This window comes from Podarcis bocagei, assembly GCF_964188305.1.
Source record: "Podarcis bocagei genome assembly, chromosome: 10".
NCBI lineage: Eukaryota > Metazoa > Chordata > Lepidosauria > Squamata > Lacertidae > Podarcis > Podarcis bocagei.
Window position 1 is genome coordinate 73,777,598 of NC_138135.1, and position 26,283 is coordinate 73,803,880.

The following is a 26,283-nucleotide window of genomic DNA, read 5'->3' on the forward strand; positions in this document are numbered from 1 at the left end:
TTATCCTCACAGGAGCCTAATGAATATTCAGGAACTCAAGAGCTGCCGCCCCCTAACTCTCCCAAGAATTGCCCTTCGTGACGCCCCTCGCTACTAAGTCTCCACCGCCACCTCAGCGCCCGTCCCGTCCCTTCCCCGCCTCAGCCACCCCAGAGCCGTTGGCCGCCCCAACTGCCGCGCCGCGCGGCGCATTTATTTAAACATCGCGCGCGCTGACGTCACGCGCAGCCCCCCCCCGCCCACCAACGGGCTGCTCCCCTCCCCGGACTACCACCCGCCCCAATGCTAATTATCCCCCGACGCCGCCACGCCCAGTCCTGCACATGCGCACCTGATGCCCGCTCTCCCTCCCCACCTTTTCTTAAAAAGAGAGAGAGAGAGAGGCAGGGGAGGTGCGCGCGTGCACGCGCCGCCGAGCGAGGCTCAACAGTTCCGTCGGGTTGGTGAGGAGGGGGCGCGCGCGCGCGCACACGAGGCCCCGCTCTCGGCTGGCTTGGCGAAGGGAGCAGAGGCGGCCGCGCCTGCCTGCCTGGGAGCGTCTTGACTGCCCGCGCGGCTTCGGCACCGTCCCGCCTTGGCGGGGGTCGCGCGCGGTGCGGGGGGAAACTGAGGCAGAGCCATTGACCTGGGCTTGTGAGGAGGCCGCGCGGGGCTGGAGGGCGGTGGGTTGGGGGGGGGGCGCCTGGCGGCTTTTTGTTTTGACGAGCGCCTGAGTTCGCCGCTGCCGTCCGAGCCTTGGATATTCTTAAGACGCTCGCAGGAATCCGCCTCAGGCGCCCCCGTCTTTTCCCGAGGGGCTTTTCCCTCCCCATCCCAGCAGCGGGGCCGCCGCTTTCTTCCTCTTCTGAGCCTGAAGACAAAGCGGATTTCCCCTCCCTCGGTGTTTTTTTGGAGAAGCCGAAGCCCCTTCAAGATGGGCTGCACGCTGAGCGCCGAGGACAAGGCGGCGGTGGAGAGGAGCAAGATGATCGACAGGAACCTGCGGGAGGATGGCGAGAAGGCGGCCCGCGAAGTCAAGCTGCTGCTCTTGGGTGAGGACGGCGGAGAGGAGGCTGCTTCTCTCTCGCTTTGCTGCTCTCTCCCCGCACCCAGAAATTGAATTCTCCACGGCAGCATCCAGCAGGAAAACAAGGCGCAGTTTTAGCCCCGTGTGAATGATCAGTTGCGTGTCAGATCACGTTCCTCCCTCCTCTGCAGCACTGACAGGGCAGTCCCACGCCTGTCTACTCAGAAGTAAGCCTTGCTGAGCTTGGTGGGACTTGCTCTCCAGTAAGGGCTTGCAAGGCTGAAAGGGTTGAGACTTCATCCTGGATATCGCACCCTCGGCCTCGCCTGCTGCCTTCCACTTTTTGCCCTGCCAGTTAACAAGTTATCAGCTTCTTGATCTCAGCTGAAAGGTGCAGGGGAAGGAATTTGCCTTCTGAGCATCCTAATTGTGATTGGGGTGGTGGTGGGTAAAGTGTCGGTAAGATAGAACACCTCTGTGTTGAGAGATCTGTGATGTGTGGTCAGCTGTAAAGGCATTTTCAGTTGAACGAAGCCATATTTCTCGGGTACCATATTTGTATCCCTTACTGCAGTATGTCACTTGGGCTCCTATTGTTTGCCTGAATGGTCTGCTTCTGTTGATGGCAAAAGCATAACTACAGGGCTGTGTAGGTGAAATGCTCCTAGCATGAAGGCTGCAATTCAGACCTGAAGGTGAAAATCCTTTGAACTCAGGTCAGTGGGACTTACTCTTGGCGAATAGGCTGGGAATGTTCATGGGCTTGAGCTGTAAATTTCTTAGAATAGTTGGATGACTGATGTCAGGAATGAGAAATGGCTTAGGATTGCTAAATGAAAACACCCCTCCCTAAAGTAAACAAGTCCACATACACACTATGGAACTTGTTAGTTTGGGGTACTGGTGTTTGATGAAAATCATTCTAAATAAGGTGCATCTGGAAAACTTTACAGTAGTTTACTATACTTAATATTTTCTGTTGTTTAGTATGGAAGGAAAATCCTTGGGTGCCCCACCCCCGTTCCAGAAATGTGTGTTGCTGCATTAGGCTGTTGCTTATGAAAGTTTATACCAGATAATAAAGCTTGCGCTGCTTATTTTTCATACGTATTCCCCTGTCCTGCACACCATGGATAACTTACTGCATTTCAGAGCACTTTCATGCATGCTAGTTTTCCTATATTGATATTGTTTATGTGTTGATAAAAGTGTGTAAATCTGTCATGTGTGATAAATACAAATATATTTATCCTTTATATTGCAGCCCAATAGTACATTCTATGCTGAAGTGATATCTGTGGTCTAGCAAAATTGTCATTGGCTATTGTGGCCTTTTTAGCCTGATTGACTATGCATTTATGACTACATTTATTCAGAAGTGACTTCAATGGGACTGTCACCTAGGTACATAAGAACAATGGAAGCTGCTTTATACTAAATCCTACCATTAGTCCTTTTAGCTCAATATTGTCAACACTGATAGTATCAACTTCCCAAATTTTCAGACAGGATTTTTTCTCAGCCCTGCATCAAGATGCCATGCAAGGGATTGGCCTTGGCTCCTTCTGCATGCAAAGCATGTGCTCTGCTACTGAGTTACAGCCCCTCCCCTTAGGTAAGTGTGCATAGAATTATAGCATGATATTCATATTTACCGAGAAGTGCGTCTCGCTCCTGCATGTGAGTGCATAAGGTTACAATCTTACCTGGAAGTACATCCCATTGAATTCACTGGAACTGAATAAATATGCATAGGGTTGTTCTGCATATATACATATCTAGAGTATTCAAATAGGGTATTTTAAAAGCCGGTCACTTTTAAGTTACGAGGATGGAATAGGAGAGGGATACAGATTAAACAAATAAAAGTCTTAATTTGCGCTGCAATTCCTCATTTAACTAAATACTGTTCTGGTTTGCCTATATTTCCATATTTTGACACTTAGGGGCAGATTCAACTCACCTGGTGCACTTGCAGAAGCCAGTGTAAGGACTCCCAGTAGCACAATGGGGTTCCCTCCTTCCCCCCATTCCTTTGTCAAATCTGCTCTGGAGGTTTAGAACTGCTGCAACATCACACCAGGTTGAGAGGTTGTTTCATATGGCAGATAAATGCTTTTGCTGATGGAACTCTACCCTTAATTTTGTTAGGCTACGTATTTAATTGTGATTACCCACAGTTTGGGCAATGAACATAATAATAGGCATTTACATAATGCTTTCATGCATTCAAAACACTTCACATATAATATATTGTAAGGTAAAAGGTAAAGGACCTCAGACGGTTAAGTCCAGTCGGATTTGACTATGGGGTGCGGCACTTATCTCTGCTTTCAGGCTGAGGGAGCCGGTGTTTGTCCACAGACAGCATTCTGGGTCATGTGGCCAGCATGGCCAAAGTGCTTCTGGCGCAACAAGACACCATGATGGAAGCCAGAGCACATGGAAACGCCATTTCTCTTCCCGCTGCAGTGGTACCTATTTATCTACTCGCGCTGGTATGCTTTTCAACTGCTAGGTTGGCAGTTAACAGTTCAACAAACATGTAAATAGTATGTAAACTATTCTGTGGGTAAACCCTATCTCCACATTGCAGATGGAGGAGGTTTTTTGTTGCATCCAGTAGAGTAGTTTGCCTAAGGACATGCCATGAACTAATGGTAGAAGTGAGATACGAACTGTGAGTGCTCTGATTTGTGTCTTAGAAACCATGTTGTTGTTGTTTACTTGTTCAGTTGTGTCCAAATCTTCGTGGCCCCATGGACCAGAGCATGCCAGGCACTCCTGTCTTCCACTGCCTCCTGCAGTTTGATCAAACTCATGTTGGTAGCTTTGAGAACACTGTCCAACCATCTTGTCCTCTGTCGTCCCCTTCTCCTCCTGCCCTCAATCTTTTCCAACATCAGGGTCTTTTCCAGGGAGTATTGGAGCCTCAGCTTCAGGACCTGTCCTTCCAGTGAGCACTCAGGACTGATTTCCTTCAGAATGGAGAGGTCTTGCAGTCCATGGGACTCTCAAGAGTCTCCTCCAGCACCATAATTCAAAAGCATCAATTCTTTGGCGATCAGCCTTCTTTATGGTCCAGCGCTCATTTCCTATGTCTTCTAGTGTGAATTCCATTGAATTCAGTGGGGCTTCTAGGTAACTTGGGCTAGAATTGTTGCCCAAGTTACTCCTGTTTAGTGAAATTCTTTCTGTGCTGAAAAAGGAGTTTGCGATTTTCTTCTATTATTTATACTGCTTAATATGGAGGACAGCAACACAAGAGTGGGCCTTTTCTTTGGTGGCTCCCTGCTTACAGAATAATTTTTATTTATACCCCACCCATTTGGCTGGGTTTTCCCAGCTACTCTGGGTGGCTCTCCCCAAGGAGGCTCACCTGGTGCCTTTGTGTCATATCTTTAGGCACCAGACAAAAACATTCCTTTTCCAAGCCTTTAGCTAATTAAACAACCTATGGCATTTTAAACTACGGGGGTGGGTGGGGGGTATTGTTTTTGTTCATTACTGTGGTATGCATTTTTGTGTTTTTATATTGTAAACTGCCCTGTGATCCTCAGATGAAGGGCAGTATAGAAATTTAATAATAACAATAATAATAATGGATGCCTGAAAGCATTCAAAGTATGCCATTCAAAGTATGCCAAATCTCATGCTTAACCATATTTCAGAATTACTGTAAATTAGGACCTCAGGCCCAGGGGCCAAACACATCCCTCCAGGTCTCTTTATCTGGCCCTTGGGACACTCACCAGGCGACACCCCTCAGCAGCTTTGAGGCCATCTGTACACATTTTCTCATATATGAAGCTTCACCACCTCCCCAGACCCATTTAAAAGACCGTAGATTGTTCAAGCAGCCAAAAACCTGGTTGAAGAGGCTTAAAGTTATGTAATGAGGGTGCCAGGCGAGCTGTGGATGTAAGCAATTTTACCCTCAAAATGCTTTCCAAACAAGTCATGGTGAGCTACCGTCTCCTTCAAGCCACTCTGTAAAAGACCCCACACTTCCCAGAAAACGTCTGCCGGACGACATAATAAGGATGCCATGGAGGCAGGAAAGTATGCCGCCTTTTTGCCTTCACTGTCACTAGTTAGGCTCAACAATGAGCCCTCACTAGTGTTCGATAGCATTCGACCAGAGTTTTTCTTCACTTGCATGCTAGCAGTTTTCCAGGTTGTTTCATTGCCCTAAGCTCCCGAGTATATCAAGGAGCCAGGCAGGCTCTATGAAGTGGGAGAGAGCTCTCAGGGGCAATGACCCATGGACCTGTTGTTGTTTAGTCGTTTAGTTGTGTCCGACTCTTTGTGACCCCATGGACCAGAGCACCCCAGGCACTCCTGTCTTCCACTGACCCATGGACCTATTTAAGCCCAAATAAAAAAGACCAAAGAAAGAAACTTGCCCCCTCAAATGACCCCACCCTACAAAGCTTATAAATCCCCTGCCCCAAATCTTGAAAATTCTATTTTAAAATCTCAGGAGGAGCAGGGGGTCTCAGTTAAACTATATATATTACACAGGGAGTACGCAGGTGGCACTATGGTCTAAACCACAGAGGCTAGGGCTTGCTGATCAGAAGGTTGGCAGTTTGAATCCCCGTGATGGGGTGAGCTCCTGTTGCTCGGTCCCTGCTCCTGCCAACCTAGCAGTTCGAAAGCATGTCAAAGTGCAAGTAGATAAATAGGTACTGCTCCAGCAGGAAGGTGAATGGCGTTTCCGTGCGCTGCTCTGGTTCGCCAGAAGTGGCTTAGTCATGCTGGCCACATGACCCGGAAGCTGTATGCCAGCTCCCTTGGGCAGTAAAGCGAGATGAGCGCCGCAACCCTAGAGTCCACAATGACCTAATGGTCAGGGGTCCCTTTACCTTTTACCCTGTGTAATAGGGTACTAAATAGCACTCCTTCCTAATGTGAATTACTTGGGGGTGTTAGTTTCTGATTTAATTTAAAACACACAAATATGTGGTCGCAGTATCATGATTTAACAGGAACTAAGGTTCTTCTTTTCTCAGTTGCAACACTGATGTGATTTTTCAGTGATTCCACCTGCGACCCACAATACTCATTCTCCATTAAATAGGCCCATATGTTTGTTTGCAGCCTTCTGAAAAGACAAATGTTTTCAATGTAAATGCAGACTGGTTTCCAGGTAACAGAATGAGGAGTTCAAATTGAAGTGAACAGGAACACAAGTACCGTAAAATAATTCAGACTTGAAAATATATTTGTTAAGTCAACCAGTAACTACTCTTACTTGTTAAATCAACTGTCTGTATATTGATTTAATTAAGGACAATAGGGCACTATATTAGTATGTCATTGGATACGACTACAGAAGGATCCAACCAAAATCTGTTGGCAAAGTTAATATAACAAAAAGATCTATGGAAATGTGTGGGTTATTAAATGCTCAAGGTTCTGAAAGTGATATAGATGAAATGTGCGCCAGATAATTTGGAAGTTAGAATAGAATGGGGCTTATATTTGATTTTTGAGATAGTCTGAATAAACTGGGGTAGTAACATTGTTGCCAGTTTTTTTTAAAAAAGCGAAGATTTTAAAAAAGAAAAACAATATTTCTGCATGAAATTACATAAAATTAAAAAGACAGTATGATCTTGAATAACAATAGGAAGCCATTTTATGCTTTCTCTTGTGGTTTGAAATGAGTAGTGTACTTGATATTTTGGTATGTGGCTGGATGGTCTTCCTAGAGATGTAATGAAGCTGTATCAACTTTTTTTAAATTTTGTGATACTACATTAATCTATTGTCTTCCACTAATTTTTATCTTCATGGTACAGCTATTGAGACTTGTTTTGTTTTTGATAATTCACATTTCAAAAAAACATGATTTTTGATCTTGGCATATTAGGAAGCAACTTTAACCATCATTATTTTCCCCAATCCTGGGAACTGTAGTTTGTTAAGGGTGCTGAGAATTGTTAGGAGACCCCTATTCCCCAGACAACACAGCTACAGTTTCCAGAGAAATTTAACGAGCTCTTTAAGGGTACCCCCCCCACGTACACACATGTCACACATACACTTCATACTGAAATCTGCTACATTTATCTTTGATTTACTAGAAAGAAAACATCCCTGGTAAGCCAGGATGGAAACATGTGATGTAATCATCCCAGTGAATTTGAATATAGCCGCATAATTTTTCTTTGAAGTAATTCATGGGGAAAACCTGGTGTGGACAGACTTCAGGCTTGCAGTGTTTTCTGTTTTGTTTTGTTTACTGGAACCATCTCCTTCAAATGGTGCTTAGGTACAAAATACTGGTTTCACCCCAAGCTTAATCAGCAGCCCAGAGTAACCAATGTGGTGCTCCCCAGATGTTAGACTGCCATAATTCCCTAGCAGAATGGCCAACAAGCAAGTATGATAGTCCAACACCGTTTGGAGAACATCACTTTGGCTGTCCCTGAGTAGCCTGATTTTGGAAGGCTGTCTCTGGTTTAGAAGCAAGCATCAGACTTGTGCATCTTCCTCCTGTTGGGCTGCTCACCTGTCAATTACCTGATGTCATCATAATGTTAGATGACCCAGCTTCAAAGGAAAGAAGCAGGAGTGCACTCCAAGTTTTTAATGTGATTTCATCAGTAAGATGCATTCATGAGAAGGGAGCATAATTGGAATCCATAGAGTTATATATGTTTTTATTCAGTATCTTACCTGTGCTTTACTGCAAGGTCCCAGGGTGGGATAGAACAATTGTTTACCTCTTCTGTTCAAATTCACGAAATCTCAGAACTGATAGTAAGATCTCTTAGTTTTATAAATCATTAATTTAGTTGAAATTTAGTGAAAAACTTTAAAGTACTAAAATACTTCTTTAACATATACAGTATTGGAATAGTAGTGTGTGGATGTTCACATGTAAATATTGTAGCGATACAATTGTTTCTTATGTCTGTTCAGGCAGAGACTGTAACTTGGTAACAGAACATATGTTTTGCATGAAGAAGATCCCAGCTTCAATTTCTGGTGTCTCCAGGCTACTGAGCAAAATGGAGCCACAGTCTTTGCTCAGTATAAGGCAGCTTCCTAGAATTATATATTGGAATATGAAGCTTGCCATGTTCCCAGTAGTTTACCTACCTCAATGCTTCTCTGGTAGCAAGCAGCCAGGCACCTCTAGCCCGTACGATGGTGATATCCTCTTGTTTTGTGTTCATTCTTTGGTATTTTGAATTATCCTGGCTCTCAAGTTATATTCCTGACTCACACCCAGGTTGGAATATTATCTTCCAGGAAGTAATTTGCAACTAATCAGATTATGGTGTAAATGTGAAAAGAAACTATTAATAACCATAATAATGTGTGGTGGGGTGTGTGGAGATAGATTGCCAATAGGTTCAACCTTTACTTAGTAACTTGGTTTTTGTATGTGCAGATTTAATGCCATTGTTTTAATGGCAGAGGTGGTGTAAATTTCATTATTTCCATTAATAGCAAACTGTAGTGTGTTGAGTACTGAGTCTAGGAATCAGAACAGATTCTCTGACAAGAGGGTAGTATCAACAGGCTCATGGGAACCCTGAGATAGGCAGACATTCCAATAATTTAAAAATTCCTAAAAGGGCTACTCTCCTCCAAACAATATAATAAACACGGAAGGAGCGTCACAGAGCCATGCAGTTGGAACAGAGAAATGGGAAACGGGGAGAGTGAATTGGCCTCTTTCAGATTCCTGGAGGGGGTTATGACCAGATGACCTGTTTAACAGGAGTGTTCCTAGGGATACACTTTTAGTATTTGTACAAATTCCACTTGTTTTTCCTAATGATGAAATTGTTAATATAAGTAATTGAAACTCCCAAATGTACAGAAAAAAGGGATTTAAAAATGTTCCACACATAAAATGTTGTAAAACACATTTAACAGAATTCAAACTTACCACAATCAGTTTCACACTGATTTCCAAACGTTGCATTGTATTCTACAGTTTGTATAGTGTGCTGGCAAGGCCTGCTTAGGCCTCATGCATGAATTGAGACACCAACATAGAATGCTCTCCATAGTTTCCTGTGCTTTGCAAGTGCAGATCAGTAGTGGTGGACAAACTATTTTGGTTTTTTAAAAGGAATGTGGACTACTATTACTGATATTTTGTTTGCACAACCTCTCAACCTCAGTGGAAATAAAGCTTGAAAAGTGCTGATATATGGAATGAGCAACAGGCTTTTGGTTAACAATGTTTTGGGTGTTGTTTTTCATAGGAGCTGGTGAATCAGGAAAAAGCACAATTGTCAAACAAATGAAGTAAGTATGTTTTAGGAGTGAAAACAAAGTTAATAGATGACTTTTAGTTAAAACAAAGACTAATTTTTCTTTCTTTTTTAGGATTATCCATGAAGCTGGTTATTCAGAAGAAGAATGTAAACAGTACAAAGCTGTTGTCTACAGTAATACAATTCAATCCATTATTGCTATCATTAGAGCAATGGGGAGGTTGAAGATAGATTTTGGGGATTCTGCCAGAGCTGTAAGCATTGATGTACTCCTTACTTAATTTTCGCTTTCATTGCTGTACTTCTGAAATCCATCTACAAGAATTAGTGAACTTTGTTATATGTGAAATAGTTAATCTTTTTCTTTCAACACATCTTCTCTGACTGGACAAGGAGTCAGCTTGCAAAATAGGGCAAGTTTTCATATCCCAAAATCTTGGCATGGGTGAAAGAAGTAAAATACTAGATGAAAATAAAGTCAGTTAATTTCAAGACCTGTGGAAAATTTAAGGCAGGACAAAGAATCTGTCCCCCTTCATGCCTAAACCAGGTGGAAGAAGCCAGATAGATGCCATTAGAGTACATCTCCTATCATCTGTGACTTTTGACCATGATTGCTGGGGCTTATGGGAGTCCAATAACACCTGCTAGGTCACAGGTTCCCTACCTCTGCTCGAAAGTCAACTTGTATCAGATGGTTGTATAAAACTTTCGAGAAGTAGTATATTAAATAATTTGGCTGCATTAACAGAAGTATAGTTTCCAGATTATGGGAAGCAATAGTACCACTCTATTCTACCTTGGTCAGACCACACCTGGAATACAGTGTCCAATTTTGGGCACCACAATTTATGAAGAATTTTGACAAGCTGGAACGTGTGCAGAGGAGTGCAACCAAGATGATCAAGGGTCTGGAAGCCAAGTGTTATGAGGAATGGTTGAAGGAACTGGGTATGTTTAGGCTGGAAAAGAGGAGATAGGATGGCCATCTTCAAATATCTCAAAGGCTGTCACATGGAAGATGGAACCAAGCTTGTTTTCTCCTACTCTGGGGGGTAGGACTCAAACCAATGGCTTTAAGTTAAAAGGAAGGAGATTCCAACTAAACATCAGAAAGAACTTTCTGATTGTAAGAAATGTTCAGCAGTGGAGCAGACTCCTTCAGGAGGTGGTGGACTCTCCTTCCTTGGAGGTTTTTAAGCAGAGGCTAGATGGCCCTCTGTCATGGATGCTTTAGCTGAGATTCCTGCATCAGAGGGGGTTGGACTAGATGACCCTTGGGGTACCTTCCAACTCTACAATTCTGTGACATTTTGGAAATCCCCATTTTCTTTAAAAAAGCTTTCTTGTAATACAGACGTTAATGTTTTTTCTTTAATTTTCTTTATGTGAATTGATTGTCAACTTTGTAGAAACAGCTGTTTTGCTATTATGACAGTTTGAAAGCTGAATAGAGTTTCTGGGAACCTTCACAGTTTTTGTTTCTTTTTTAACAGGATGATGCTCGTCAACTCTTCGTTCTTGCTGGGTCAGCAGAGGAAGGCTTTATGACAGCAGAACTTGCTGGAGTTATCAAGAGACTGTGGAGAGACAGTGGCGTTCAAGCTTGTTTCAACAGATCAAGAGAGTATCAGCTTAATGACTCAGCAGCATAGTAAGCTTAAAACAAGAACCAGTGTTGCTGTGATGGCACAGTTGCCAAATTCATTTTGCTGCTGAAAAGAGAAGCAAAAAGAGAAGTGAGGGACTCTTAAAAAAAAAAAAAAGTCCAAAGAGATTTTGAGATGAGCACATTCTTATCACTATATTTCTGATTAAATCCCCAAACTAGCTGAGCAAAGTATAGCAATACATTTTATTTCCAGTATAGTGTTGTTTTTTAAAAAAGATGTTGCCAAATAGATGAAATACATCTAAAATTAATAGTACTGTCAGACTATGGTGAATTGCTGTCAACTTTGCCAGGATGGAAATAAACACAATGTTCTGAAGTTGTCATTTTATACATATATTCATAGGGTAATATAGTATTCAAAATCGTTTATACTGGGAGTAGATCTATTGATAATGTTAAATAACTCCATTACTTAAATACATACCTTACTTACGTACACACACACACATATGCAATATAAGATAGCAAAATCCATAGGTTATATTTACTAACAAAAGGGCTACACCTGGATAGTGGAGTCAGATTAACCTGGCAAGGTGGTAAAATAAACATAACCTTGCTTTTAATCTACTATTACATACTACACATATTCTGCAAACTTAATAAAGCAAATAGTATTTCTTGCCATCTCCGCATGATTTTAGGTAAGCCAGAATGTATATGAAATCAGCCTTATTTTTTCCAATGGGTTTTTACATGTAGAATCAACCTTAGATTTAATTAATTGGTAAATCAACATTTAGTTTAATTTCCTGTTAGCATTTCATCTAACATATTTATTCCTTCTGAGGTTATAATCACTATCCTACCGATTGTACTTAAAAGTGAATCCCACTGATGTCGGTGGGACTTTCCCTGAAGAAAGTGAACATATATATGAATGTAACCTTATAGCTCAATTCTATATCTGCTCAGAAGCGAGTCCTACTAGGTTTGGTGGAGCTGCCCACCAAGTGTGTGTAAGATTACAGTTTTAGGTTGTGTGCATTCTTACTTGGGAGGAAACCCCACTGACTACAGTTGGACTTGTCTCTGAGTACACATTCATAGGATTTTACTGCGAGTGTTGTTGAGTTTATTTACTTGTTAAATCATGTTTTTAAATCACTTCTGAAAAATGTGTCAGGTGGTGTAGAATAGAGTTATTTGAAACTGCCCATAATTTATCTGTACCCTACCAATACCTGAGTAGCATGAAGTTGGTATTTTCTGTCCATGCCATTAGTTTTAAATTGCATGTTATGCTTAAGTATCAAGCGGCTGATTTTTATTTTTATTTTATACATTAAAAAAAATATTTCTAGCTACTTGAATGACTTGGACAGGATAGCCCAGACTAGCTATATCCCGACACAGCAGGATGTCCTCAGGACTAGAGTGAAAACCACAGGAATAGTGGAAACTCATTTTACTTTCAAGGATCTCCATTTTAAGTGAGTAGTCTCAGGAAATATGATATGTATACATTTTGTGTAAATATTTTGTATAAAATGTTAATATTTTCAAAGTGTAAAAGCTACTTGCATTTTACAAATGTAGATACTTTCCTGGTGTCCATTGGAAAAATCCTACGATCTGTTCTGAGGCATTCTAAAGCAAGCAAAGAGATGTATTAACAGTTCTCTTTTCCAAGAGTTTCTTCTAATTCCTACTTTCTTTGCTGGATATCCTTAACTTCTATAACATGCCATTTTTCAGTTTGCTCTTCATAATTTATAATTCTTCTTTATCTCCAAAAAAACCCAATGAATGCATGAATCTTATAATTTTTCATATTCATTTTGTATTGCTGCTCTGCAGGGAGAAGGAGGGGTGGGTTACATTAGAGAATTTACTTAGCAATCTTTATAAAGCAATCTGAAAAAAATCATTGCATTTGAATGTGATATAATAAGAGGGCACTAAGCTGCACAGCACATCAGTTACACAACTGACTTTCCAACCCATTTCCCAGTGATTGGTTTCAGTCCCTTCCGTCTCTCTTTCCTGGTGTTAACATCTGAGGAAGAGAGGCGAGGACATATGTAATTGTCAGGTAAGATTAGCGAAAACTGCGGGCAAATATGGTGCTGCTCTGTAGGCAGGTATATGTAGTATTACTGTGATGATACTCTTCGGCTCATATTCTAAAATGTGGATTTATTAATAATCTGCATTAATGACCATAGAAACCTGTAATTTAAAATGTTATCTGGTTAAATTTTGCTCCCACATAACAGTGTTTGGAGGCAAATTTGGAGGCTAAAATTGCAATAGCCTACATCTTCAGCTACATTTGACTGAATCAGAAGAATCATTCTTGAATTTGGGGGGAAATCCTGTCTCAAAATAATCATTCACATTTTTTTCATTTTTTTCCAGGATGTTTGATGTTGGGGGCCAAAGATCAGAACGGAAAAAATGGATTCACTGCTTTGAGGGAGTAACAGCCATAATTTTTTGTGTTGCACTGAGTGATTATGATTTGGTCCTTGCTGAAGATGAGGAAATGGCAAGTAAACCCACTTTGAAACAAGGAACATTAGGTAGGCCAGGCCCACCCCAGTTAGTACAGCTCTTTGTGTTACACAGTAGTCCTAGGTCCCCTTCTGACAATGACAGCAGCATGAGATCTGTTACAGCATATGAGCTTCCTGTGCCACTTTTGTAATACTGGACAATTTAGGTCACCTACACAGACTCAACAATGTCTGCACTGCTCAGTTTCCTCTGCATGGAAAAAGGCATGTAACGGGTTCTTCCTATATTTTATGGGTCTTCCAAAACTATTGTGTGCTGCAGAAGCGAGAGCACGTAGCATCAGCTCTTACTCACCAAAGCTAATCGTGGAAGGAGCCCCTGTATTCTGCAAAACTTCTAAATTAAATACTGTCCTGTTATTTATCATCATTAGATAGGGAATGTGAGTGGGGTAATCACCATGTCTAAGCAGATGATGGTTTATAGATTTTGTAAACTGGTAATGCAATCTTTTCCAGAGTCAGATCCCACTGAAAGCAAAATGTGCAAGTCTCCAAGAATATAGAAAAAAAGTTACTGTAAATTAAGATTTAGGCGCCCATTTAATTCCAGTGGGAGAATTAAACATATAAATGGAATTTCAAAGTGTTTAACTTTGGAGTGATAGAGGCCGTTGCCTGAAACATATAATCATCCATTAGAAATTATTAGCTTGCCCTTCTTCATCTAATTCAATGTCCTCCTGGAGAGTTCAGTAAAATGTCCTGACACACAAGCTTAAACCCGCCCCCCCCCCCATGATGTAGGCTTTTTGGATTTCATTGGGTAGGAGAGAGGGGGCTAAACTTATATTTCATATTTTTCCATTGCAGAATAGGATGCATGAAAGCATGAAATTATTTGACAGTATCTGCAACAATAAATGGTTTACAGACACTTCCATTATCCTCTTCTTAAATAAGAAGGATCTTTTTGAAGAAAAAATCAAAAGGAGTCCCCTCACTATTTGCTACCCAGAATATCCAGGTATTTACCATTTTATTTCCAAAAGAAACAAAAACTGAAATAGAGAAGAGAATGTATTGATCTGATACCTTAGGTTATAACAGTTGAGAAAACCATACTTGTAAATAAGTACCAGATTACTGTAAGTCAGAGACTTTCACTGTGCAGCTCATATAGCCCACTCTAACCTTTTACAAAAAGTAGTGTAGTATTCTAATAATCGGTATTGTTTTGCTGTCTGATTAAATGAGGATATTATCTGCAGTCTGTATAATCAATGTTTGAAAATTTGATTTGTGTGTAAGCCTGAGGACGGAGACTGCATTGTGTTTTTTGTTCTATACCCAGAAAAAGAGATGCTTCAATGTAATAATAATAATGAACCAAATTCTTATATGAAAAAGCAGTGCTTATCAAACTCTTTCAAGAAATTCTATCTCTCTCTAGCAGCTCATTCAGGGACTCCGTAGAGAGGAGAAAAGTAATAGTGACAGATTTATACTTTAGTGCACAGCTGTAAGGAGGTATGGACTTTATTATTGTGTATACAGTGGTGCCTCGCAAGACGAAATTAATTCGTTCCGCAAGTCTCTTCGTCTTGCGGTTTTTTTGTCTTGCGATGCATGGTTTCCCATAGGAATGCATTGAAAATCAATTAATGCGTTCCTAGGGAAACCGCCTTCGGACCAGGTCCGGGGACAGTCTGCCCCCGGACCTCTTCTGAAGGCTGGGGGGGGGGACAAGGGCTTTTCTTCCCACCCCCAGCATTTTAAAAAACCCCGGGACAGCGGAGGACTTCTCCGCTGTCCGGGGCGATTTAAAAGCCCCTGGGAAGGCAGGCAGGGGGGACAAAGACTTTCGCCCCCTGCCCGCCTTCAGAAGGTGTTCCCGCCCCCCGCCCCACTTCGGAACAGCTTTCCGAAGTGGGGCGGCTGGGGCAGGTGTCCCCGCCCCCCCCTTCGGAACAGCGTTTTAAAATGCTGGGGGTCGGCAGCTAACGCTTCGCTCCCGACCCCCAGCATTTTAAAATCCCCCCGGGACAGAGACTTCTCTGCTGTCCCTTGGAGATTTTTAAATGCTGGGGGTCGGCAGCGAACGCTTCGCTCCCGCCCGCCAGCATTTTAAGATCGCCCGGGGCAGGCGGGGGGGGGAGGCAGGCGGGGGGGAGCAAAGACTTTTCCCCCCTGCCGGCCTTCAGAAGAGGTCCTCTTCTGAAGGCCGGCTGTGGGCGAAAGTCTTTGCTCCCGACCGCCAGCATTTCCCTATGGGCTTTTGTCTTGCGATGCAAGCCCATAGGGAAATTCGTCTTGCGAAGCGCCTCCAAAACAGAAAACCCTTTCGTCTTGCGGGTTTTCCGTCTTGCGAGGCATTCGTCTTGCGGGGTACCACTGTACTCTCAATTAAGGCAGAGCAGTGGTAAGCCCAGGTATCCTGTTGCAGGGCCCCATCAAAAACTATGTGAACTGTAGACCATGACTCAGAATTCTTTGCAACGTGCAGGAGCTTCATGGTAGCAACCTGGGAGGTGGAGCACCAGAAGAGATGAAATGGGAAGTTTTCTGTGACAGTAGAATGTTTGAAAAATAATGCTAGATGAACAAGTGTGGCAAGGAAGGTTACTTTGTACATTACTTAGCAGGAAGGCAATATACAAATTTTATAAACAAGTTAAGTTTATAATGACTGCTTACGATTCATGTTTTTGACTGCCACAGCAATATCTCAGATAATCCAAATTTATTCAGGCTAAATCTTCACTACCAAATTCTTATTTCAGAGTTCTTATCTACAGATGACAAAAAAATAATAATCTGCAGTGATATAATTCATGTAGATCTCTTCAAGCATTCTTCTTCTTTTTGCCTATTTCAAATGACATATCTCACTTTAGAAGTTTTAAGTCAAAGTCTATGATTCAGAGAGAACTTTATGTTCTGAAAAATGCTATGCCAGATAAGGATAAGTGTAAAAACTGTTAGTGATTTAAGCAATAATCCTAATATGCACCATTGAACACTGAGTGGCTTATTTCTGAGTAAACAGGATTGCACCTTAGATCTGCTAGAGTTTATTTGTTTTACAAGTTAATCCTCTGAATGGTTTTAGGGTTGGCTAACATTTTTAGAGCCAAGGGTTTGACCCTTCAGTGGCCACATACCTCCAGTGGGTATGGCCACCACATACTCTCACAAACACCCACACTTATGCACACATACAAAGGCACACATCCCATCCCTCAGGGAGGGCAGTTATTTCCCCACCTTGCTCATCAAATGATATATATGATGATCGGGGAAGAAGTGATTTGTATGCCCATCAGGCTGCTAGACTGGGCTGAGAAGTTTAAACTTACAACAGCAGCATGTCTTACTTTAATTTTTGTTTCTTTTTACTACTGAAATCAGCAGGGCCTGGTGCAGGCTCCAACCCAGGGATTAGTCACCCCTGGTATGTATTAAGCATTCTAGAAATAATTAAATTACAATTTTTCTACCATTTACTATGCATAAGTAAAAACAAAGTGTGACATCCTGGGATTGACCACCCATTAGTGAAATGGACTTCTGCTGGCAGAACCAGAATGTCCCTTCCTCTTCCTGCAGCCCCTCATGCCCCTCACACAAACAATCCCAAATGTTCACTGGAGGGTTGAGAGATCCTCTAGAGCAGATTTGGGGAGAGGAATGAAGAAAGTAGGGGGGTGCATTGTGCATTCAGAAGTTTATCTGCACAATATTGGATTTTTTTTTTCAGAGTTCTTTAGCTCCTTAAAAACTACAATTATTTTGTAGACTAAAGCCCACTTCCTTGGGTACAGGAAGTTTTTTTTTGTTTTGTTCCTGTTTTTATCATGTACTTTGTGCTTTTATATTGTATTTTTATGTTGTGAACCACCCTGAGGTCTGTGGATGAAGGACAGTATATAAATTTAATAAATAAATATTGATCTATTCATATTAGAAGACACACATACAAAAAGCGGGGGGGGAGTATTGGGTCAGATGTCATGAAATAGAAATTTACATTCATACAGTTCAATTGAAAATTAAATATGCAAAATAAACTCAGTAACAGTGTCAATATTTTGTTGACAACGGTGATCTTAACATTTCTAAATTACTGTTGTGGGATAGAAAATCATCATCTTAGTTCAACATTCTAGTTGAGTTCTAATTCTGCAATTTCATCCTATAGTCTCTTTTGGAACTGTTTTTGCTGTAGAATTGCCACTTTTGAAGATTGAAATGTTTCCCCATTAGTTTCTGAATGTTGCCCTTTCTAAGGTAAAGAGAGATCTGTTTGCCACATAAAAAGACTATTCTTGATAGGTATCAGCTTAAATCACATTAGAAGACTGAGCAGATAAATTAAACTTTGAAGTTACTAGAGCTGATGTTGTTAGATTCTTAATGATGTTTCCTGAGCAGGTATAAAGATGATCCTTCAAATATGCCAGATGAAAATTAGTCAATCTTTCTGTTACTGTCCCTGTTGTTATAAAGTATGTGCTACAATCTTCTGTTTTAGAATTTTGTTTGTGCATTTCATCTTTTCTTTTTTTTAGGATCAAATACATATGAAGAGGCAGCTGCGTATATCCAGTGTCAATTTGAGGACCTGAACAAAAGAAAAGACACAAAGGAAATTTATACTCACTTCACATGTGCTACAGATACTAAGAATGTTCAGTTTGTCTTTGATGCTGTAACTGATGTTATCATAAAGAATAACCTAAAAGACTGTGGTTTGTTCTAAACATTTATATCAAATTGTACCTTTTTTTGCATTAACCAAATGAGTCACAACTTCATTTTTTTAGACCATAAATATGTTCATGAGTGATACTTAAGTCATACTCAGACTAGACACTCTGAAATTATTGGACTTAAATTTATTGATTTCAACAAATCTACTCTGAGAATGACTAACATTGGCTACCACCCTGTGTTTTTGTTTATGTAATCTGATTTTCCTGGTCTTGATTAGGTTGAAGCATAAAATTCAAATCTACAGGTTTATGTGGTAACATGAAAAAGCATTGGCCAGACCAATATTGTACTAGCTTGTTTAAACAGTTTTATTTATGTTTGTTGTATAGATTTAAATAGTGTTGAATAACAATCAACACACAATGATTGTCTGTTTATGTGTGACTGTGTGTTGTTTATGTAAACATTGAACAAATATTTTAATGCATCCCATAGAATTTTCATGTTTTAAGGACTGCTTTTTCTGTAGGAGAAAATGTTTTCTCTTTTAGATTTTTCATTATTCAAACAAATCTTTTTTTAAAAAAACCCCATAAACCCTTAATTTTCCATATAATACATGTGACATAGTTGTTCTTAGATTTTATTTATGCCCCTGTAATTAGCATAGTAGGCTTTTTCTTGATTATAAGATCCTTTACACTTGCTCAGGATTAAATAAGAAATGCCCCAATGGATTTTCCTGAGTTATTTTCTCCCAAACTTTTAGAGAACCACTTTTGAACATTTCAGATTTACAGCAAACAAGCCATTCTCCCATCTTGCATACTTCTATGCCAAATGTTTTAACCGTTAGAGGAGAATTCTTGCTGTGATTCAGCATGTAGAATCACGATCCTCAGAAAGTACATGCCCAAGACATTCTAGATTTCCTTCTGCCATGCTAAATCCATAGCATTGATTGTGTCTCCCTGGATGGAAGCATATTTTTTTACTTGTTTTATATTTTATTGGTTCCTTTTAGCTTGTGTGTCTCGTGAGACATACTAAAAGAAAAGGTATTTGAATTAAAATCAAGGAGTTGTGTTCAACCAAGTCTTACTCGGAGAAGACTCACTGAATTGAATGAACCTAAGATAGTCATGTTTATTGACTTCACCGAGTGTACTCTGAGTAGAATTTGCAGTGTATACCATTCAAGAGATGGAAACGAACATTTCAAGCCTCATGCAGTTTTACCAATGTAAATTTTCTTTGCCTTTTCTCAGGGGAATGGCCGCCTACTTTTAATGTGTGTTCCACGAAAGCTTAAATGCCAACTTTTTTAAACACAAAATAATTTTTTCATTCAGAGCAGTGGGCACATTATCCATTGTAATTGAAATACATATGCAAATAGGGGTTTTTGCATGCTTTCAGAAAGAAAATATTGTCCAACAAGTATCATTTGTGTCATACAGTAACATGCAGAGTTACTGGGATCCATAGAGGTCCATACACGGCACTTCCATGCACACAAGGGGACAAGATGTGGCATCTTTTTCCTTCCCTTATGGCAGCAGGTTCCTTATTTGCAGGTGCTGTTTTTGAGGGCCTCCGACCTTCAGAGTTACATTTGTGGAGCATAGAGTGCTCCTGGTAGAAGGGAGAAGCTGGCAAGTCCCCATGTATGAGTGCACAGGGAGCTTTGAATCCTTGCCTGTGTAGATTCCATGGAGGTTTCATCATCATTTGCTTCTGCTCCCAAAGAGGCAAACCATTATGGCCTGCCTTTTTAGCAGTTAGAGCTGCTACGGGAGGAGTCTCAAAAACAGGCTCAACTTGCTGTGTTGTGCCTTACTGATAACTAAAAGGTTACTTTGAATTGCAGCTATATTTTACATTGCTTTATGCTACAAGGCTGATTGTAATGTCTATACAGATTTCTAAACACACATAAACATGAAATAAGGAGCTTTGTAAATAAACGTTGACTTGGCTTTCTCTGTCATTCTGTCACCCAAAATATTGATGTAGCCAAGTTGCAAATATTGTTTCCTTTTGGTATGTTGGTAGATTTCCCACAGAGAATGTGTTCCTTGTTTCTGCCTATTCCTCTCTCCCCTTTCCAAATCAAACAAAACTCTGAACCTGGTCCTGTTTAGTGTTATGTTCAGAAGGGTTTAGTCCAAACATAACAAGATCTCTACTGTTCTCTAGTATTGATCTAAATTGTCACCTTGCCATCCATGTTCCATTCTGGGGAATATTTAAATTATTGGTGTAAATCCCATTTGCATCCTGCCTTTCCTCTAAGAAACTCAGGGCAGTGTATATGTGCTTGAAAGCACAAGTTTACTAGAGAAAACAAAATGGCAGTGAAATGGTGGAAATGGACGGAACAAGTCTAAACAGACGAAGTATTAGCATCCAAAAAAGTGGTTTGTGTACTCCGACAGCTGGGCATCATCGTGCTTGATTCATTTAATTCTGTCACTGAAGTATTTGGTAGTAAATGTATCTATATCCTTAATATTAGATTTTGTACATTACTGCAGTTTTTTAAAACAAGATTAAACTACAAGAAAATTTCAATTTAAGTTATTTGTGCCTTGTCAAAAGAAATATTTTTTCATTGAGCACAACTAGTGAAAAGCCTTCTGTAACCATAAGTGAAGTGCAAACAAAATAAAAGTTTGAGTAAGTTCAAATGCTGTTTTGGAAAGATAAGTATATCTTAATGGCAATTGCTTTGATGAATTGCAAAACCACTGGTTACACTTGTTACTATTCTCTCCACACCTAAGAATCTTTCTTTTCCGTATAAATGTCTACCTCCCCTCTACTTATAATCTGACACTGACAACCAAGGTTTGGTCAGATCTAACAACCCTACTGTGGAGCAGTTCAATCAATCTGTAGTCCTTGGTGGGGATTTTATGCCCCAATTGGAGCAACTGCGGAGGATTCCCTTTAGGCTTAAAAGGTATCTTCCTAACCTCACATTGTTCTTTGGATAAGAAATTTAACGCACGGGGCCTGAAATTGTTGGAATTCGTATCCCAACCTAATTTATTTTACTCTTCACGGTAGTTCTGTAGACATATCTAAAGGTCGATACACTTATTTGAACAAACATGGGGGAAGAACTAGCAACAAAATTATAGTCTTCATTACTCACATTTGTGAACACTTGGAAGTATTAGAACGAACAGATAGTGACCACTTTCCAATATCTGTGACCCTATGTCCCTTAATGGACACATACCAACAACTGGATCTGCAGGAGTGTGAAAAGACTGAAACAGCCTCACAGATTGAGCAGTGATATTCAGGAGACGCTATATAGTAATCATCTGAATACTCACAGCCCTGCATGACTCATTATCCCAGTATGAGTGATTTTGAAGAATTATTTAAGTAACATTACTGACTATCGTGCCATTAGGCTATGTGAGCTTGCCAAAAGTGTTCTAATTTCAGTTTGCCTCAGAACTGATTTTGTGCTGTGTTGTAGTTGTTAAATACTCTCATGCTGCCCACCAAATAGTCAGAAAGTATTTGTGACCACGTAAAGATGGGGTGTAGCTGAGTGAGTACCAGTCACATCTCTTTTCAGCTTGCTTTGCACAGCATCTGTCATTCAAGTGATTTGTGTGGCTTTAACCTTTGCAATTGTATTGATAGAAACTGAGCTGTAATGTCTTCATCTACTGGGGATCCAGCTACTCAGGAGAAGAAATATATCAGAGACAGTTTTCTGTAAAGCCTTTGTAGAAAAAATGAGCAGGAGTGTTCATTCGTTTTATATGACATGGTTGGAAAACATTTTAATCGGAGGAAGGCAGACTTGGGTGGAAGCATTTGCTTGGTCTAGCTTTGATGATCAAGGCATTGGCATTCCTCCCATTCAGGCTGTAATCTTGCTTCTCCACCACCCCCAGACAATTCAGAGTGAAGGTAATGTGATGCAGGAAGCACTGCTTTTGCTGGAGGCATTATTTTTGCTTTGTGTGCCTTCAGGGGTGGCATCAAAGCACCAAATCTTATATGCTGTGCAGAGCTTTGCCATTATCATGCTCACTCAGTCATCCTTGGTTGACCAGGATCACAGTGGTCATGGGAAGAAGCATTGAGGAGATGAGGGGAAGTTGCTGAAAAAGCAGAGCTTGCCTAGGAGGAGGCCTGAAAAGAGACAAATGTTTGGGTAGGTTGGGGAGTCACAGTTGGTGTGTGTGAACATTTGGTGCACTGTTAACATTTGAAAAGCATGGATCTTCCAGGTGCATATAGAAAGATATTCACTGAATGTTTCTGCAATAGTCACTCTTGTAGGGTGCAAGAAATTCAAAGCAGACTTAATATAAAATGTCCTCAGTTTTTTGAAGCAGCCATTCAAGAAAAATATTCATAAAAGCAAATGCCAGCTCTGGAAACAATACTCTGGTAAGTGTTTATGCAAGCCAATAAAATATTTAATGGTGGTCCAATGAAATGCACTCAAGGATATTATCTATGGATGAAGTCAAAGCAAAAACCACAACTTGAGTATTTCTGTTTCTAGTGAATTCTTTCTTTTTAATGGGCTTTCAACTGTTGCAATGCAGGCTTTTTTGTTATTCTAATTTATGAAAGGTGTGCCATTTATTTTGAGTATTGGGCTATAGCATTTTTATTTGAAATCTTTTTCTGTCTTTCCATAAGCCAAGCCCATAGGTGGAAGCTTTGCACATTGACGGCACCATCAACTTTTTTCTACTCGGAAGTGAGTGTCATTGAGCTCAATAGGGCTTACTCCCAAGAAAGAGGGAACAGACTGCATCCTTAAACTTGCGTATCTATTATTGCATGTTTTGTAGACAGTCACAGCTCTGGTAAAATAAAATTAAAAAGTATATAATGCTTTATTTCCAGCAAAAAAGGCTTTTTTAAATGTTAAGGCTGCAAATTAGTAGATGTAAAAATCATGATTTCAGGCTCAAGGACTTAGATCCATACGCATGTTGTTCATATGTACGTCATCTTCACTGAAATTTGTTTGTTTTGCAACTGAATGCATGTTGTGATAGTTCCCCATTTGTGGAATCCCTTCCCGAGCATCTGCCATTATTAACATTCAGGAGGAATTTAAAAATATTCCTGTTCACCCAGGTATTTGAATGACTGAAAAATCCTGTTCCTGGCATCCTTGAATAATATTAGCTATGAGAGGTGACCTTTTAAAAAAAAAAGTTGATGTTTTTACTATTTGATTATGTTTTGCTGTTTTGCTCATCGCTGCCCCATGCATGCCAAATACTTCCAGCTCCACCTATGAAGAATTAGCTCTCTTTTGTAATTGCATTGGTAGCCAGATGTGTGAGTTCAGAAACTATGATGGAAGGTCTTGCAATGTGTGAAAGCACCAGTCTAGAGAGCTAATTCTTCATAGGTGGAGCTGGAAGTATTTGGCATGCACCAGTCCTAATCATAGTAGATTCTGTGTTGACCTAGACTGTCAAATGTCTGGTATGTGCTGATGCTCATAAAGTTCTTCCCCTACCTGCATCATGACAATATGAAGCACGTAACTATTGCAGAGGGACGCGGGTGGCGTTGTGGGTAAAACCTCAGCGCCTAGGACTTGCCGATCGCATGGTCGGCGGTTCGAATCCCTGCAGCGGGATGAGCTCCCGTCTTTCGGTCCCAGCTCCTGCCCACCTAGCAGTTCGAAAGCACTCTTAAGTGCAAGTAGATAAATAGGTACCGCTTTATAGCGGGAAGGTAAACGGCATTTCCGTGTGCTGCGCTGGTGCTGGCTCGGCAGAGCAGCTTCGTCACGCTGGCCACGTGACCCGGAAGTCACGTGGCCAGCGCTGGCTCCCGGCCTCTGAAGTGAGATGAGCACACAACCCTAGAGTCGGACACGACTGGCCCGTTCGGGCAGGGGTACCTTTACCTTTAACTATTGCAGACAATCGATAGCATCTCCTGGCTAGGAATGCACAATCGCATAATGGCTGCTCTAGAATGTCATATCAGCTGGCGGCAGCTGCCCAAGGTCTCCACAGAGACAGAGATATTTACTATTACCTGTTGCCTTATCCTTGCACTGCAAAGGCCAGGAATCAAACTCTGAACTTTCTGCAAGCAAAGGACATGCTTTACCACCCAGCTTTAGCCCCTCCAACTTTTTTTAAAAAAGGTCTCTTGTTTGAGTTTGACTTAAGATGACTCCTCTTTGCTGCCCTTGGGAATCTGCTCAGAATCCTGGGTTGCACAACCTCTTCATGACCAGGATCTGGCAAGACAAGATTTGCCCAGTTCCAGCTGTGAGTTCGTGATGATGGAAATGTTAAGCCTTGACCTCAATTTCTTCTTATCTTCATCCCTTTTAAAAACATTAGGTTGATTAGACTAGGTTTTATCCAGGTGTGCTTGGCCATTGTATAAGACTTTAGAAGTGCTCTTTGATAATGAAAAACAGTCAGATCAATCAGAGAGAGAGCAGGAGCAAAGCATTGTTTGCCTATAGAGATGCCTGCCGGTAAAGACGCTCAAGGTCATTTCTATAAATAGGACATCTTTTCCCTGTGCAATCCTGTGCACACGGTCTGAAAATTTGATTATTATGGCATTCAACAGGAAGCTTTATCTTTCTTTGGTCAGCTCTCACGGAATTTGCAATGATGTCAGATCCATAAAAGATGTGGGCGAGGGCATCAGAAGATGACTGTTTATTTTCTTTGCTACAATCATGCACAAAAATAGAACCAGATAAGATATCGGGCAGCTCTCTGTTTTGATGCATTTAGCAGACTGAATAGATGTTAGCATGAAAGCAAAGTAGAGAAGGGCTATTTTAGGCATTTTACAAGGAAACATTTTTTGCTCAGAAAAAGACTGATCTATCAAAGGAGAGTTGTAATTGCAGGTAGGCCTCCCTATGTGCATCATTTGATGAACTGGGCATATTTTCCCTGCACGTTTGAGTGAAGTTGTAGCTGATCTTCTCCGTATCCCCTCTGAATGGGAGGCAAGTTGTCCATATCACTTACTTTGATCTGGAACCAGAGCTGAATTGGGTGAATGATCCAAAGATAGCCCACTTCAGGCATGACAGCTTTAAACTCATGGAGGGGGGATGCATGCACCACCCCTGCCCCCATTGTTTCCTGTGCACTGTCTCCACCCTGGACTTAGAAGCCTCCCTGCAATTGGGAATCCTGCCTCAACTTAACACACTTAGAAAACCCCTTCAGAAAACCCCTTCCAGCTTAATACAGGAAAGTTGGGGGTAGGCCTGGTATGCATGCAGATCCTAGGGGCAGAGGTGATGTGCACAGTCCCATGCCCCTTAGAAAGGTAAAGGTAAAGGACCCCTGACAGTTCAGTCACAGATGACTCTGGGGTTGCGGCGCTCATCTCGCTTTACAGGCCGAGGGAGCCGGCGTTTGTCCACAGACAGTTTTCTCAGGTCATGTGGCCAGCATGACTAAGCCGTTTCTGGCGCAACAGAACACTGAACCCAGAGCAGCACACGGAAATGCCGTTTACTTTCCCGCTGGAGCGGTACCTATTTATCTACTTACGCTTTTTGGCATGCTTTCGAACTGCTAGGTTGGCAGGAGCTGGGACCGAGAAACGGGAGCTCACCCCGTCGCGGGGATTCGAACCTCCGACCTTCTGATTGGCAAGCCCAAGAGGCTCAGTGGTTTAGACCACCGCACCATGCCCCTTAGTTGTGTTCTAATTCCCTATTTGAGTATAGTGCCTTAACAGGCCTCTTAAATTTGTATCAGCTTCTTTAACTATGAACCCCCAAATACGGGATCCTCTCAAAAATGGTGCCAAGTTTTTGCAGTGCTTTGTAGTGAAAACCCCACATTTTGCCGTGCCCCACAAATGGAGCAATAGACCCTCAAACCTGAGGGTCACGGGGTCACCCAAACCATGGAATGCTAGCTTCATGTATCCCTTGATATGCTTTCTGCAAAACCTTTGCCAACAAGAGCCACTCTTGATATGTAATGTTCTACACCCCCTCCATTGAAAGATGAAGGTTGTAGACATGGGTAAATGAACCATATCTCATGAACACACTAGCCTCCACTGTGTTTTAATTTTCTGAAGAAAACACAAATCTGGGTTAATGCCAAGACCCCTTGAATCTTGTGCTCTGCTCAGCAGAGACCAGGATGGAAACTAGACACCACCTGTTCC

At 41.3% G+C, this 26,283-nt stretch overlaps 2 protein-coding genes across 4 annotated transcripts in view; one reads left to right on the forward strand and one right to left on the reverse strand.

Annotated features, from left to right (window-relative positions):
- Positions 1 to 26,283, reverse strand: part of LOC308595986 (guanine nucleotide-binding protein G(t) subunit alpha-3) — a 267,616-nt gene that overhangs the window by 135,450 nt on the left and 105,883 nt on the right. The gene's annotated exons all lie outside the window — the stretch shown is intronic.
- On the forward strand, positions 653 to 20,792 carry LOC308595984 (guanine nucleotide-binding protein G(i) subunit alpha-1). 3 transcript variants are annotated; one of them, XM_081210757.1, is made up of 9 exons: positions 899 to 1,031; positions 2,512 to 2,621; positions 9,241 to 9,283; positions 9,365 to 9,506; positions 10,749 to 10,906; positions 12,232 to 12,360; positions 13,289 to 13,418; positions 14,260 to 14,413; positions 17,958 to 20,792. In XM_081210757.1, the coding sequence occupies exons 2-9, from the start codon at positions 2,546 to 2,548 to the stop codon at positions 18,146 to 18,148; spliced, it is 1,023 nt and encodes a 340-aa protein (XP_081066883.1). In that variant the 5' UTR covers positions 899 to 1,031; positions 2,512 to 2,545; the 3' UTR covers positions 18,149 to 20,792. The 3 variants fall into 3 exon arrangements, with proteins under 3 accessions (XP_081066882.1, XP_081066883.1, XP_081066881.1); XM_081210755.1 differs by lacking the exon at positions 899 to 1,031 and adding an exon at positions 2,379 to 2,410; XM_081210756.1 differs by lacking the exon at positions 2,512 to 2,621 and having other exon boundaries at positions 653 to 1,031.

Excerpts from the sequence above, each read along its gene's own strand:
- LOC308595984 (XM_081210755.1), top strand. Across the intron at positions 2,622-9,240 it reads GTTACAGCCCCTCCCCTTAG|GAGCTGGTGAATCAGGAAAA; the intron begins GTAAGTGTGCAT and ends TGTTTTTCATAG. Across the intron at positions 10,907-12,231 it reads CTTAATGACTCAGCAGCATA|CTACTTGAATGACTTGGACA; the intron begins GTAAGCTTAAAA and ends AAATATTTCTAG.